At 40.5% G+C, this 15,051-nt stretch overlaps 1 protein-coding gene across 4 annotated transcripts in view; it reads left to right on the top strand.

Moving 5' to 3' along the window:
• LOC137273682 (neurogenic locus Notch protein-like) overlaps window positions 1-13,183 on the top strand; it is a 100,433-nt gene extending 87,250 nt beyond the window's left edge. For 3 of the 4 annotated variants that reach the window (XM_067806477.1, XM_067806475.1, XM_067806478.1), the window contains 14 exons: window positions 253-481; window positions 930-1,131; window positions 1,257-1,410; window positions 1,700-2,355; window positions 2,477-2,681; window positions 3,305-3,453; window positions 3,773-4,341; window positions 4,687-5,055; window positions 5,656-5,797; window positions 6,314-6,497; window positions 6,802-6,978; window positions 7,222-7,373; window positions 7,954-8,199; window positions 8,489-13,183. In XM_067806477.1, the coding sequence (XP_067662578.1) occupies window positions 253-481; window positions 930-1,131; window positions 1,257-1,410; window positions 1,700-2,355; window positions 2,477-2,681; window positions 3,305-3,453; window positions 3,773-4,341; window positions 4,687-5,055; window positions 5,656-5,797; window positions 6,314-6,497; window positions 6,802-6,978; window positions 7,222-7,373; window positions 7,954-8,199; window positions 8,489-9,757 (4,703 nt within the window). In that variant the 3' untranslated portion in view covers window positions 9,758-13,183. The remainder of the gene's footprint in view (window positions 1-252; window positions 482-929; window positions 1,132-1,256; window positions 1,411-1,699; window positions 2,356-2,476; window positions 2,682-3,304; window positions 3,454-3,772; window positions 4,342-4,686; window positions 5,056-5,655; window positions 5,798-6,313; window positions 6,498-6,801; window positions 6,979-7,221; window positions 7,374-7,953; window positions 8,200-8,488) is intronic. The other variant, XM_067806476.1, reaches the window with a different exon arrangement.
• Window positions 13,184-15,051: the final 1,868 nt, after the last annotated feature.

The raw sequence follows: 15,051 nt of genomic DNA, 5'->3' as shown, positions 1-15,051 counted from the left end.
TGGTGCATGTAACTGCTCTGAAAGAAACAGCCAAACACTCAGCAAAGTCATAGATGTGTAGTAGGTACAGGGAATAATATTGCGTATCCCTCTGGATACAGTGAATTTTTTTTGCGTCCATTCTCAATATTTACGTATGGTTGATGCACATTTGCATGTCACATAAACCCTGCTTATTGAATCTGTTTGGTGGATGCATGACTGATTCTGTTGCATGGGTGTTTTATGTCATGTGTATTTGTGTAATTACAGATCCCTGCTACAATGGAGGAACATGTATTGATGGCATCAACAACTACACCTGTGTGTGCGTGCAAGGCTTTGGTGGCCACCACTGCAAGGATGACATCAACGAATGTGCTTCTATGCCTTGTCTGAATGGAGGAACATGTACTGACTATGTCAACTCCTACACTTGTACATGTCAACCTGGTTTCAGTGGCATCCATTGTCAGAACAACGACAATGACTGTACAGCAACGTAAGCATCTCAGTAACCTCAGTGGTTAAATGTTCATATGTCATGCCAAAAACATTTGTTCGATTCCCAACATGGAGACAATGTGTGAAGCCTATATCTGGTGTCCCTCGTTGTGATATTGCTGGAATGTTGCTAAAAGTGGCACAAAAATTAATCTCGGACACTTATTGACTCCTTCAAAGTCGTTCAGGTTAGACACGGCCATGCCTTGGAGTTTTGAACTTTTGCCAACTTGTCTTGATGTATGAGTTTGATATGAAACATTCTTGGATAACAATTTCTAGGTATGATAATCATATTTCAACAGCCTATTATGGTAACAGAATATTTATTATCCTCTTGAAATTCTGTCCATGTGAACTGATGTCCTGGGTAAAATTAGAACTGTTACATTAGAAGACATTTCATGTCTTTCATTTTTTAGTGTACGTACATGTATATGTTGCAGGTCTTGTTTGTATGGAGGTACCTGTGTGGACAAGGTGAACCACTATCAGTGCCTGTGTGCCCCAGGATACACGGGATCCAACTGCCAGCAGCACATCAACCCCTGTGATTCCAATCCTTGTCTTAACGCAGCCACCTGCAACAATGTTGATGGGGACTTTGCTTGCTACTGCCCCTATGGCTTTACTGGGCCTAGGTGTGAGGTAAAGATGATTTGTTCTAACAAACTTCTTAAGTCACTGATAACCTAGTGTGTGTAAAAATGAAAATATATCATTATATGTGTTACTTTTGGAAAGTCATTGCTTCATAGTTGATATTCTTTCAGGAATTCCTGGACTGGTGTAGTCAGAGCCCTTGTAAGAATAATGGCAACTGCGTACAGCAAGCCAATCAGTACAAGTGTGTCTGTCCCCTTGGCTGGAAGGGAGCCCACTGTGATGTGTCAGAAGTTTCCTGTGATACAGCAGCCCAACAAAGAGGTCAGCACACAACTGATGGATTTTGACTTTCATCCTTCAGTATAGCATATCATAATTTTCAGAGATTATGGAAAGCCAGCTGATGGAATTACCTTCCAAACTTAATTATCACAACATGATAAAGGTAGAACTTTGTGGAGGGAGGTAGTTTTACAAAAAAGAGAGTTGTGTCCCCTTCAGTAATTTCACATTGGCACTATTTTAACAGTATTTTGAAAAGAAACCTATTTGTGTAACAAATCAGATATAAGGACCTGTCAGCTTATAGGTCTTTTGTTTCTATTTATAGGTACTACTCGTGACAAGCTGTGTCACAATGGAGGGACTTGTCATGACACTGACAACTACCATACTTGCAGATGTCAGACTGGGTATACAGGCAGTTATTGCGAGGTAGAGTTGAACGAGTGCGCCTCTCAACCCTGCCAGAATGGAGCCACCTGTGAGGACCTAGTTGGAAGGTACACCTGCCGCTGTGCCAATGGCTTCCAGGGTCAGAACTGTGAATTCAACATTGATGACTGTGCAACCAATCCATGTGTGAATGGCGGCACATGTCATGATGCAGTGGGTGACTTTCACTGCTCATGTCCTCCAGGAACTCTTGGTTTCCTCTGTGAAATTGATGAAGTTAATTGTTTACCCAACACTTGCCACAACGGCGGAACATGCAAAGATGAGATCGGCACCTATAAGTGTATATGTCCGCCAGGATTTGTTGGAACCAAGTGCGAAGGGGATGTCAATGAGTGTCTGTCCAATCCCTGTTATGATACTGGCACTCAGGATTGTGTCCAGCTGAACAACAGCTTCAGATGTGACTGCAAACATGGCTGGTCAGGTCAGCGTTGTGACCAGCCCATCACCTGTCATCAACATCCGTGTCAGAATGGCGGAAGCTGTTCCCAAGTCAGTGGAGGAACCATCCGATGTGATTGCCGAGATGTAAGCAGCCCTCACACACATTGTCTGTCACATTTACATTGTCTGTAAATAAAAGGTGCAAAGTAATGTTCTATATTCTGAAGTATCCTTATTCTATGTGCTCTCCATGGTTATTTTCCAGGGTTTCACAGGTAACTACTGTGAGATGACATCATCTGCCTGTGACAGTTCCCCCTGTCTAAATGGTGCCACCTGCAAACCCACCCCAACTGGCTACACTTGTACCTGCCCTCCAGGAGCAAGTGGCCCCAAATGTGAGGAAGACATTTTACTGGAGTGCCAGTCAAACCCTTGCTTCAATGGTGGAATCTGTCATGAAGATATAGGTCAGTACTGCTCTCCAATACACCTGATTGTGCTAGGATACATCTGGGAATGTTGTGATAACAAGCAGCAGATCCGATGGTTTTAGATACATATTTGTTTAATATCACACTGTGCAGTGTTCCTGCTGTGTGACAGCAGTCTGTTAACACAAATCTGTAGTGATATCATGGTATCATGTGCATTGATCTGAACATTGATGAGTTTGATGACATTTCACAACAAAGTAATCAGTCCAGACCACCTGTTCCCGTGACTAACCACTTTTGACAAGTGTGGGTTTCAATGGATGTCTGATCAAGTGAAAATCTATTTATAAGTGAAGATGAATTTATTAGTCATAAGAACAGTTGCTTATAAAATTTCACTCCACTGTATGTCCAATGGTATTTACTTATGCAGAGTGCATAATTTAGTCAACAGCTTTGAACATATCATTTAGTATCAGTATCAATTGATTTTAATCAGAACACATGGGCTGTTGCCCGCTTACCAAGTTCCCTAGGCTCCTATATCTACATCATACTAACTGATAGCAGCCACAAACAGATCTCTTTGCTGGAAGTGTCAAACTGATTTGAACTGTAAGTTTAACAGTATTTGTTAAACTGTGATGTTGCTGTAGGTTTCTACCGATGCCAGTGCCCTCGGCACTACACTGGAAGCAGATGTGAGTACTACATGCCTGAAGAAACAACCCCAGTCATTGACGAGCCATGGCGGCGCTGCTTGGAGCTGGGTTGTCCCGACAAGGCCAACAATGGACAGTGTGATGTGAGTAGCAAGCTGGCCATGTCATGTGTCTAAACATCAATTTTTTTGTCTCTGGTAATCTGATTTTATTGATTTATTAGACAATATCAAGTTTTCACACCAAAGGAATTAGCATTCAAGATCTCTGGATATCGAGGGTACTCCATCAACTTAAGACCAATTTTGACAAAGGTTTAGTGATGCTTACTATTGAGAATGAATACTATTGTTTTAATGTTGATGTTAAAAATTTGTTACCGCAGTTCGTAGTTTAAGAAAAACTTAACACCATTGAAATTTAATGTTTCTTTATTTTATTTAAGCGTGGTTTTCTTTTCAGACTGAATGTAACATGCATGCATGTGATTATGATGGCAAGGAATGTTCTTATGGGATGAAGCCCTGGGTAAATTGCACAAAGGCAAGGGATGGTGTCTACTGCTGGAAGGTCTTCAAGAATGGAATCTGCAACCCACAGTGTAATAACCAAGACTGTCTCTATGATGGTTTTGACTGCCAAGAAGACATCAAAGAATGCAACCCATTCTATGATCAGTACTGTCGCCTCAACTACCACAATGGACATTGTGATCAGGGCTGTAACACTGCTGACTGTGAGTGGGATGGTCTTGACTGCGACAACAACCCTCCCAAGCTGGCCCAGGGAACGCTAGTTATCATTGTCTTGGTGTCACCAGGACATTTTCGCAACATTTCAACAATGGTGCTGCGCAATTTGAGTCACATTTTGCGTGCAGCACTCCGGATAAAGAAGGATGCTGCAGGCCAGGATATGATCTTTCCATGGAAACAGGAAGAGGAAGATGCCAACACTCGTGTCAAGAGATACATTAAACGTTTGTTGAAGATGCAAGACGCCAAAAGAGAAAAGCGTTCTCTGCTGACAGGGTATGTCCATTGTTTGCGATTTAGTTATTTTTAGTGCATATTTGTTACCTTGCTTGCCAAACCAGGCCCTTCATGAAACACCAGCACCAGAGAGAAATAGTCTTGATAATCTGGGCATTAAAGATACGATCAGACTTCAGGACAAAACTGCAGTGAAAGGGTTATGAAGGAATCACTGATAAACTCTCAGAAATCAATTTTCTGGTGGTGTCCAATTTGCATCAGGTTGATACAATAATTCAGCTGACTATTGCTTAAATAATGTAATTATTATTTGTTCGTCACCTGAATGTCAAGCACATCATAAGAAAGTATTTTACCTTGTGCTTCTATTTTCTTCCTCAGGACAAAAGTGTATTTGGAAATTGACTACCGAAAATGTTATGAGATCAGTCCCGAGAACTGCTTCAGCAGTGCTGACCCTGCTGCCCAGTTTCTGGCAGCAACGTTGAAGGAAGGAGGTGACGTTGGCATTCCTATTGCTTTAGTCAGTGCTGAAGATGACACTGCGCCTGGAAACAAACCATCCATGACTTTGATCTACATTGTCACTGCTTGTGGTGCCATCCTGCTCTTCACTCTAGCTGTAATCATTGTAATTTCGAGACGAACAGAGAGAGCAGTGACATGGTTTCCTGAGGGTTTCTTTCGCAGAAATGAAGCCACTAAACCACGTGCACGAAATCGAAAGTGCCCTGATGGAGAGGAGATGCAGTAAGTTACCTTCTGTAAAAAATTTTAAATGAAGTATTTGTTGCTGAGGCAGTGGTTGGGCAAACTTAGGAAAGTATCTCAGTCAGGAGTGACTGGGAAAGTTCTCCTATTAAGAGGTTATATGTGTTTGTTAGACTTAAAGAAAGAAGAACAATAGATTGCTATGAGATCCTTAGTTCAAAATTGGTCATTATTGGGAATGTATTTGGCATGAAATATATTCATGTGTAAAGGGTATGCACGAAACCATGAATAACATTCTTGACATGTACCTGGACTTGGTTGTAGGTTCATTAGATTTGGAGGTGGGTTTCACATGTGAACCAGACCAGCTCTATATCTGCTGGTAGACTCACAAGACATCCTCACCATATTCAGCTATAAAGTCATGCCAGAAATACAAATTACAAAGTAGCTTCTTGATTAAGCAAATTGTTGTGCTTGTTGGCAAATCTGATTCTGTCATTGACAGCAGTTGAAGATGTAAGTTCTTGTGTTGGTTTGTGAACCATAATTACAAAGTAATTTGTAGGAGTCTCCAGTGATTTATCTTGCCAGATGAGGAATTGGTTCCTGTAAGTCTTCATATCTGATTTTCAGTGAAGTCCAGAAAGGCTCACACCAATCCCAGCTGGACAAGATGGATGCCAATGAGAACCACACATCGCCACCACTAAGCAGTGACTGTTGGGAGGATGAAGATGAGGAACAGCCCCAGAGGAAGCGCCAGAAGGTATGCAGTGTAAGCTGTTTCAATGTGTTGGTGGGATATTGAAGGTTCATTTCACTGGAAATAGGGCTTGTCAGGTAGCCTTGTGGTTAAAGTGTTTGATTGTCATGCCGAAGGCCCAGATTCAATTCCTAACATAAGTACAATGTGAGAGAACCAATTTCTGGTGTCTACCCCTGTGATGTTATTGTTCACTCAAAGGAAATATAGGTTCTCTTTACTAAGTTAAATAGTACCAAATTATGGCGGATTTTGTGCCAATTTGTTTTTATAGCTTTCTGGTTAATGCTATGACATTTGATTTCACCCATATTCCTCTCCACAGATATTGTTTGAATGTATGCAGAATAAGAGTGTTGATGCTCAGTCAAGTCATAAGGATGGTACAGTTTTTCCTCTCAAGTATGGAATTATTAATATGTGCTTGTCTTATACAAGTGCTGTGTCTGTCATTGCTAACATGGTCCTGAAGCTGTGAAAGCAGGATAGTCGTAAGAGACTGGGTAATGTAATCATATCTGTCTCCAGATTGAACGGCATTGTGGAGAGAGTGACCAGGCTGCCTGCATGGACTTTGACCAAGGTGACACTCGTCAGTGGACACAGCAGCATCTTGATGCAGCCAATATCCCAAAGCCGTCTATCTTGGCACTGACACCACCTCAGGGGGAGGACCTGATGGATAATAAGGATGTCGATGTTAGAGGACCTGGTAAGTTGATACTTTACCTTTCTCTGACAAAAATACTTAAGTGTCAAAGTGTAAGTCTGCCTCCTATAGACTTATCACCACTGTTTCCAGAAAGCAGACTTGGTGCAACAGTTCAGTACCATCTGTAACACATGTTGATATGAAAGGGCAAGGTTGTTCTATCAGGTGAGAGACAGCCTTGCCAAACAATGCATTGTCACGGTGGCCCCAAAAGAGACATTTAATCATTCTTTCATAACCAAAAACCCTCACTGTGGTGTAAGAGACAGCATTCAGTCAGTTGTTCCTGTTTAATGTTACTCAGATGGCTTCACACCCCTGATGTTGGCATCATTCCGTGGTGGAGGTTTGGAGACTGGTTGTGATGAGGACAGCGGCTCTGGTTCTGGTGAGAGTGGGGAGGGCGAGGAGAGGTCAGCTGATGTCATCACAAGTCTGCTGATGCAAGGGGCTGCAATCAATGCTCAGACCGATCGGACAGGTGAGTTGGTGCTACTTTATTACAGCAAATGGCCTTGTTATAATGTATCACCAATCTAAGATATGAAGCCAATATGTACTGCCTCCATAGTAAATCTTATCCTTCATATGTACTTCATATTCATCAGTGAATAGCTGCAGTATTGCTGATAGGTTGAAATGTTGCGTCAAGTAATTTAGTTCAGAAAACCAGTTCTCGCCAGCAGGATGGCAGTTTACTTTAAGCCTAATACTTCATCAACAGGTGAGACCTCCTTACATCTGGCAGCAAGGTATGCTAGAGCTGATGCTGCCAAGACGTTGCTGGATGCCAGTGCAGATCCCAACACCCAGGATAGCACTGGGCGGACACCGCTGCACACTGCTGTAGCTGCTGATGCCCAGGGAGTGTTCCAGGTAAGATCATGAACATCATCACATATGCCCCCCCACAGACCCCCATTTTACACTAAGGATGTCTTAAAATGTAAAATGTTTAACCATAGTTGAAGACTGATAATTGAAGAGCTGTGTTTGTTCTAATTTATAACAGTATATGTTATTAAGATTTGGTGTCATCCTTTTTTCAAAATATTGCATGATGGTATGACATTAGATTAGCTGGGTTACTTATTTGAACATTATTTAATATGTATGGATGGGCTGCTCACCATTTTTTGATGTATTTGAACAGGTCCACAACAGATAAGATCATAATGGTTCTTTGTATTGTATTGTCTGCTCGCTGATACAAATCATGTTGCAGACAACAGAATCTTTACAGCCTAATTTAAAGCAAATTTTGATATGTGTTGATGGCATCTGACCATCTTTCTGTATTCCATCCTGCTCTGTTTCCATTATTCAGTAATGCTGGTTCCATTATTCCCTGGTCCTGTGTTTCTTTTATTCCATGGTACTCTGCTTCCATTAATTCTCGATGCTCGATGCTCTTTCTTTTGTGATTATTATTTTTTTTTTGTTCTTTTCCTTTTAGATTCTGTTAAGAAACAGATCAACCAATCTCAATGCTCGAATGCATGATGGGACAACTCCACTGATACTGGCAGCTCGTCTGGCCATCGAGGGCATGGTGGAAGACCTCATCAATGCGGATGCAGACATAAATGCTGCCGACAACAATGGCAAGACAGCTTTGCACTGGGCAGCAGCAGTGAACAACAGAGATGCAACATTGACGTTGCTGCAACATAGTGCAAACAGAGATGCCCAAGACAACAAGGTACAGTTTTGACAATGAGACGTGTAGGGTGTTTATTATTAGTTGAGCAAGGTGCAGTCATTGTACAACTTTCCCACATAGACATCTAGCTTTTTATTATTAGTCTAGGTTCCAAAAGTCTGTACATGAGGTGCACTGAACAATACAACTGAAATATTTAAATATACATTGAAACAATTTATGGACAATTGCCAGGCTTTGCTTTGAGAATGTATGAGTGGTGAAATCACTCTATTTAGCATGCTGATATCCTATGAAATTACTATAATAACATAATCTGTTGTTCCAGGATGAAACCCCCTTGTTCCTGGCAGCTAGAGAGGGAAGCTACGAGACAGCTCAAATCCTCCTGGATCACTTTGCTAACAGGGATATCACTGATCATATGGATCGACTACCCAGCCATGTTGCTTATGAGCGCAGACACCATGACATTGTGCAACTGTTAGAGGAATATAAAGTAAACAGTCCTACTGCAGGTGTTCATTTAGCAAATGGCGGTGTGCCATCTCCATCCATTTCATTTATGCCGCACATAAGTGGAAAACCTGGCAAACAGAAAGGTCGAAAGAATGCCAAGTCCCATGGACCCATGTCTCCTCAGGCAGGCAAACCAAATGGCTTGGCACAGGGACAGAAGTCCAAGTCTCGGAAGAAAAAGTCCACCTCCACCTCCAACGAGTCGTCTTCAGTTGGGACTGTGTCACCTGGCACTTCATTGGATTCTTCTCAGTCACCACAAAGTTACGACTTGACGTCGCCACGTTATGAGAACACAGTGGTGGCTATGCCTCAGCCACACATTCATTCATTAGATGATGGTCAGATGGGGACCCTGCAGCAGCCACTGAACGTCAGTGACATGACTGTAATGACTAATCATTATAGATCTAGTGCAGCTATGGACCAGGATTTGGGCTGGCTGGATCCTCATCATGCGCAGCCTCATCAAATACCATCCACAAACTCCACGCCCAACACACAGCCTGGTGGCAGCCCCATTGCTCATGGAATACCATCGCCCATTAAACCTAAAAATCTTCCAACGTCTCCTCGTCACATACAAGCCATGCAGCAACATGCCCAGCAGAACAGGGTCCAATCCAATGCCATGGGCAGGAATCAAGGTGGAACTGAGTACACGTTCCCATCAAATGACGGCCATCATGCCATCTCAGCTATATACCCTGGATCAGATGTTTGTCCAAAGTACTCCAACACTCAGCAGCAGCAGCAGCAACAGCAACAACAACAACAGCAGCAGCAGCAACAGCAACAGCAGCAACAACAATATCCAGCATACAACACAATGAACATTGAGCCATTCCCTACCCCACCTTCGCATCACAGTCAGATGAGTTCTGACTCCCCTCCCCAACATCAGATGTCCACCTTTCTGCCTGACCACTTCCCAACCCCATCTCCTGACTCCCCAGGCCAGTGGTCAAGCTCCTCACCCCACTCTGCTCACTCAGACTGGTCAGAAGGAATCTCTAGCCCAGTCCAACCCATCGTACCCAGCCGCAACAAACGAACAGCTGATGCCGTGTATATCTAAGACTTAGTGTAGCCATGAATCCATCACTATGCATTTAATGTGCGTGCTGCTACTGTGTTCAGACTTAATGGAACACAAAATGTGTTCAAAGGTCACAATAAGGCATCTGTAACTCCTGATACAGTTGCTGCTGCAACGCAAACATTTTCACCAGGGGGTACTGCATGTGACTTAAGAGAAAAGGAACACTGATGTGACCTGACTTGTGTCATGTGCATATTTTATTCCAAATGGTGAAAAACTTAAAGTAAGTGCATTGCACCATTAGGAATCTATGAAAGAGGCAAACAATGCTCGTGGATAAGTCCCTGGAACCATGCTACAGAGGTGTTGAAAGCTGGCAGTTTTTTGTGCTATGACAAAGATGACAGCATGGCCGGCATGCCAGCATGATAGAGAGATTTTATGTTTTATGACACGGATCTGTTAATTTTATATGGCTGAACGATGCGTAACGTGAACGGAGATGCTGAAGGGTAAATGTGCATACAGCTTTTGTATCAATTAAGCTCTCATTGAAAGGATATTTCACAAAACTTCATAGGTATACATGCAAACTGGTTACAACCAGTGATCCAGCTGGATTACCTGACTAATGTCCTTTGACAAGGTGGTGCCATAGAATCATTTGTGCTATGTTGATTTTATTTGCTTGGTATTGAGAAGGAAAAATCCATACCTTTGTTGACCTTGAATTTGGCTGAAGGTCGTCCGCTTAAATGAAGATGAGTATTAATACACAACCAGCAGTCCCAGCCTCTAGGAAGCTGATAGTCCTGAAGAAAACAAATAGTACTCATACTGTCCTGTGAATTAAGTAACATGTCAAATGTTGTTGCTGTTTTAGTCAACTATAGATAATCCCAAATTGATTACAAGACGAAGGGAACATCTCCCACAAATTAGTGGCAATAACAATGTGTCTTTTTGTGCACTTGAATCACAGGACAGGTTATTATTACAAGATGTACATACTGTATCAAGGTCAACGTACATGGATACAAATCATGTACATTCTCATATTTGTATTTTTATACACAATTCAGTCACTAGAATCGTATCATTATTCAGTATCACACAAGCCATATGATATTTTCATTTTCATCTTTTTTGTTTCTCTCATAGTGGCATTTAAATGCCATTCCACATCATTGCCTGGGTTTTATTTGTGTTTGTTATGAAAACTGTGTTTGTATTCTTCTGTATGTTGAATGTTGTATCTACAAGTGATTGCCTACAAATAATTTTAGATAATTCACCCCTGACAGTTCTACAATCAACATTCTTCATTATCATAACTGTTTTTTTTTTGTATCTGTTTTAGGGATGAGATCCTGATCATTTGTTGATGTTTTAGTTGAGTTCCTTGAGAAATTGTGGAAGTAGAATTGGCAGCTATCATTGCTATGGATCCTGGCATAGATAACATACTTTGAATATTTTAGGGTGTTACTCATGGCTGTTTTGTTATTTTATTTCATTTCTTATCATCAAATCCCCATTCCTTATTTCAATGTCATTGTTACTCCCAAAATGAATACATTTGATCTCAATTTGCTTTCTAAACCAAGGGAGGTAATCACTTGTATGACCAGGATTCCTTGGGGTCATTCCGGCAGCAGTTAATAAATGGTGTTAAAACTGTCTCTTTTTTTCATTCCACTGTGTTGAAGGAAAAATAAAGAGAATTATTGGTCTAGAAATTCACAGTGACAACAGTTTTAAGGCAGTCTTGTTCTAAAATGTTTTTAATATGACACAGAGCAGTAGTGTTAGATGTTAGTTTTTCATATTTATTTTTGTGGTACTGTAGGACATGTTATTTATTGTCATTACGTCATTTGATTTGACAAAATAGGGCATGGTAATCAAGATTTGTTTACTTGATTTAATGATGAGTAATTTGATGAAGCTAGACTGGATAGGTTTTTATTTGTAATCGATTGTTAAGATGTCTTCACCAGTAATTCTCTTTACTTTACAGGTTTTCAGATTGTCGAGTAAAGAACACCTGTTTTTGTAAGACTAACATGTGTCACTTTGCTATTTTCTCATTTTGTGACTTTTGGGTAGAATTTGACTGCAGTGATGAGTGATCCATTGAGATGATGGTCATGGTGACCCAGTCAATGAAACCACATCAATTATTGTGGAAAAAATAAAATTTAAGTTCTTAAGAGGTGTTTCAGTTGACCACTTTGGCTTTTTGAAAGTATTCATTAATGACAAGAAAATGAGAAAACAGTGATGCGAGTTTTATGAAGGTGTATTATGTATATTTTGTATGTTTTCTAGTCTAACAATTGTTCATTTTGACTTGTTAAACATTTGATGAATTATAACACAGCTATATTATTTTAGCAAATGTGAGATGTCCATTAAGCCTGTGTCGCACAAGTCTGGAATGATAGGGATTTATTTGTGATTAGATTTAAAAGAAAATTGACAGAAGAATTGATCTTTTAGAGTTAATAAAGAATGAACAATGTATCTTTGGCTGTATAAAGGCTAAGCTCCTGGCTAAAATGTATGTATGTGTGTGTGAATAAGTATTTTTTCTACATTGTACAGTACTAATCTACATTAATGCATTTATCTTATTCTGTTTTTGCATTGTTATGTTTTCTTATCATTAGTTGACAGATTGTGTGATATTATGTAATTGGTTGATGATGCATAGACTGTGCATGACAAAGCATCACAACTTAATTGTGCTGAGGTACATAATGCATGGAGCTATTTTTCATTAGTACATTAGCACACAATCCTTGACTGTCAACTGACTAGGAAACCATTTTGAAACAGATACTACTGATAATGTTTTATGTTTCTTCTCTCAGCACTAATGACTATTCAACTGAGAAAGTTTCCATGGAGACGGTCTCGTGTCTGTTACGAAAATGCCATTCAAAACATGAAGTTTATTGGTATGAAGCTCTGAGTATTCAGTTGTTGATGCGGTTGTATGTGATTCAACATAAGGTTCCTTTGGGGCCAAAAATTATCAAGTGGCTTTATGAAATTTCTACTGATCACCAAGATCAGTGGATGTTATCAAAGATCATGAATATAGTAATGATTGATATTCAGATGAATTGAATATTGACAGCTTCATTAAATATTACTACCTCTCCACTGCCAGAACAAAATATTTACGTTTCGATATGTTTTTTTTTTTCTTTTTGGCCACGAAAAGCCTGTTTTGTTTGTAATGTTTATTCAGAGTCTGTTTTGTACATGATGTAAATAAAAGTTTTGATACAGCTTTACTAGAAGTTTAAACTGTACATCATTTCAACAGTTTCAAAGCTGCCACAGAATGACAGTAGTTGGGAAATTAGTCTAATATTTTCACCTGCCTTAGGAAGCCTTCCTCATCCATTTATTTATGCATTGAATACGATATAATAAAATATGTACAAAGAATTTAGATCAGTTTGTTGTCATTGAATTGCGATGACCCATGAACACCCATATTAGAATTGATATTCAGCAATTTAACTTGTCTTAAGTGAATTTAATTTTATGCTGCTTTCATCTCTATTCCAGCAATATCAGAGTAGGGAACACCAGAAATAGGCTTTACACATTGTGAAGTGAAGCTTTAACCACAAGGCTACACCACCACCACACATATACTAATGAGGTATGGAGATCAGACTCCTGATTTGATTGAAATGTGACATCAATGCTCATGTTGGCAATCTTTGAGTTGCCTAGTTAGTGACGTGAAACAATGTCCAAATCTCATTGAACCTTGGCAAATCATAATTTACAAATAAGATGTCAATGTCAATCTCAGTTATCATAAGCAATTGAATACGTTATATAATGAAAATTACATGGAAGAATAACTGAAACAGACGGCGCCACGTGTTCAAAAAAGGCTAAGACGGTCCTGCCATACGACTTGCAAAGATTGTGGCCCACTTGCTTAGCTATTGCAACAGTGGCCTTTCGTAAAGGCCTTCATTTATGTCCTGAAAGGCAACAGAAACGTAATATTGGCAATGACACATGTTAAAGTATTGTTTGACACTGAGATTTGACATGTTTTGTGTTTTGTGGAAAGGTAGAGTTTGCAGAAATACAACGTTGAAAACGAGATGCACGTGCATCGTTCATGCATTCAGCATCTCTAGGTTAACGAGAGATTAACGACAAGAAGCTTCTGGACTTCTACAGGGTGGTCAACGTGCTCGAGTCATTGCTGATGACTTAAGTTGCAGCGAACGAACAATGGAATGTCTGAGACGGCGACACGACGTCACCAACTGCACTCATCACCCGTCCACATAGAGGGGGAGCCCCTGTAACAACATTTCACTAGGACCGTCATAATAATGATCTTCCATCAACACCTGCAAGACCGTTTGACCAGTCCCACAGAAAGAGCAAGGGTGACCACAGGAAACCACCAGTGACCAGTCATTGACAGAACATTGGGCGACGTCTCCAAGCCAGGCACCTGTTTTGTGGGCGTTCTTCTCTGAAGAAAGTCGGTACTTTATAACACAATCTCCTGTGACGTTTCTTTTGCTTTTCAGTAAATATCCACACATTGTATTATTGGGGATTTGTGTCCATAAAATCTCACCCAGCAGTAGTGTTACAGGTGGATGTTTGAAAAGAGAAAGGTGATATTCCTCTAAACAGATGAAACTAAGAAACAGGAAACACGCGGATTGCAGTGATAAATTGATTGATTTGTTGTGGAGGAGGCTAACACAGACTTGTGAATTCAGTCAGAATGATGTTACCCTTTGAAAGAAGTAACTGTGTCTCACCACCCAGTCTCAGAGTTAGTCCAGACGAGGTAACTTACCTTATCTTGACACACAGCTCCAGTTTAATTGAAAAGGAGCCAAAGTATGAAGGGAGACTCCCTGAAAATATACAAATCTAGACTTGCTTCATTGAGGACTGGCTGAGTGGGAAGGGAAATATAACATGGCCTAGAGACCATAATACAGACAAATTTCCCTGCTGTGATGGAGGATTGTTGTAGGTGTACATTATCTTAAGTCCGTTCATCCTCCATAGAACAATGTGCGCTATATCATCAGGATATCACATATGCTTTGTGACCTGGTCTAATCAGAACGAACACCTGTTTAGTTCCAGCTTGATTAAACCTAACTGGTACCTTAATTGCCCTACGATATTCAATCGGATGGATAAATAGAAGTTAAACCTGGTCAGCCGAGGTTAATTATTCCCTGTGGAGAATGAAAATTGAGGATTTTGATATAAATATAGAGGCACTGACATTGTCAGAAAACTGCTCGTTAGTT

This window comes from Haliotis asinina, chromosome 2 (genome assembly GCF_037392515.1).
Source record: "Haliotis asinina isolate JCU_RB_2024 chromosome 2, JCU_Hal_asi_v2, whole genome shotgun sequence".
NCBI lineage: Eukaryota > Metazoa > Mollusca > Gastropoda > Lepetellida > Haliotidae > Haliotis > Haliotis asinina.
Note: the sequence above shows the minus strand (reverse complement) of the source record. Positions and strands in the feature narration are given on the sequence as shown.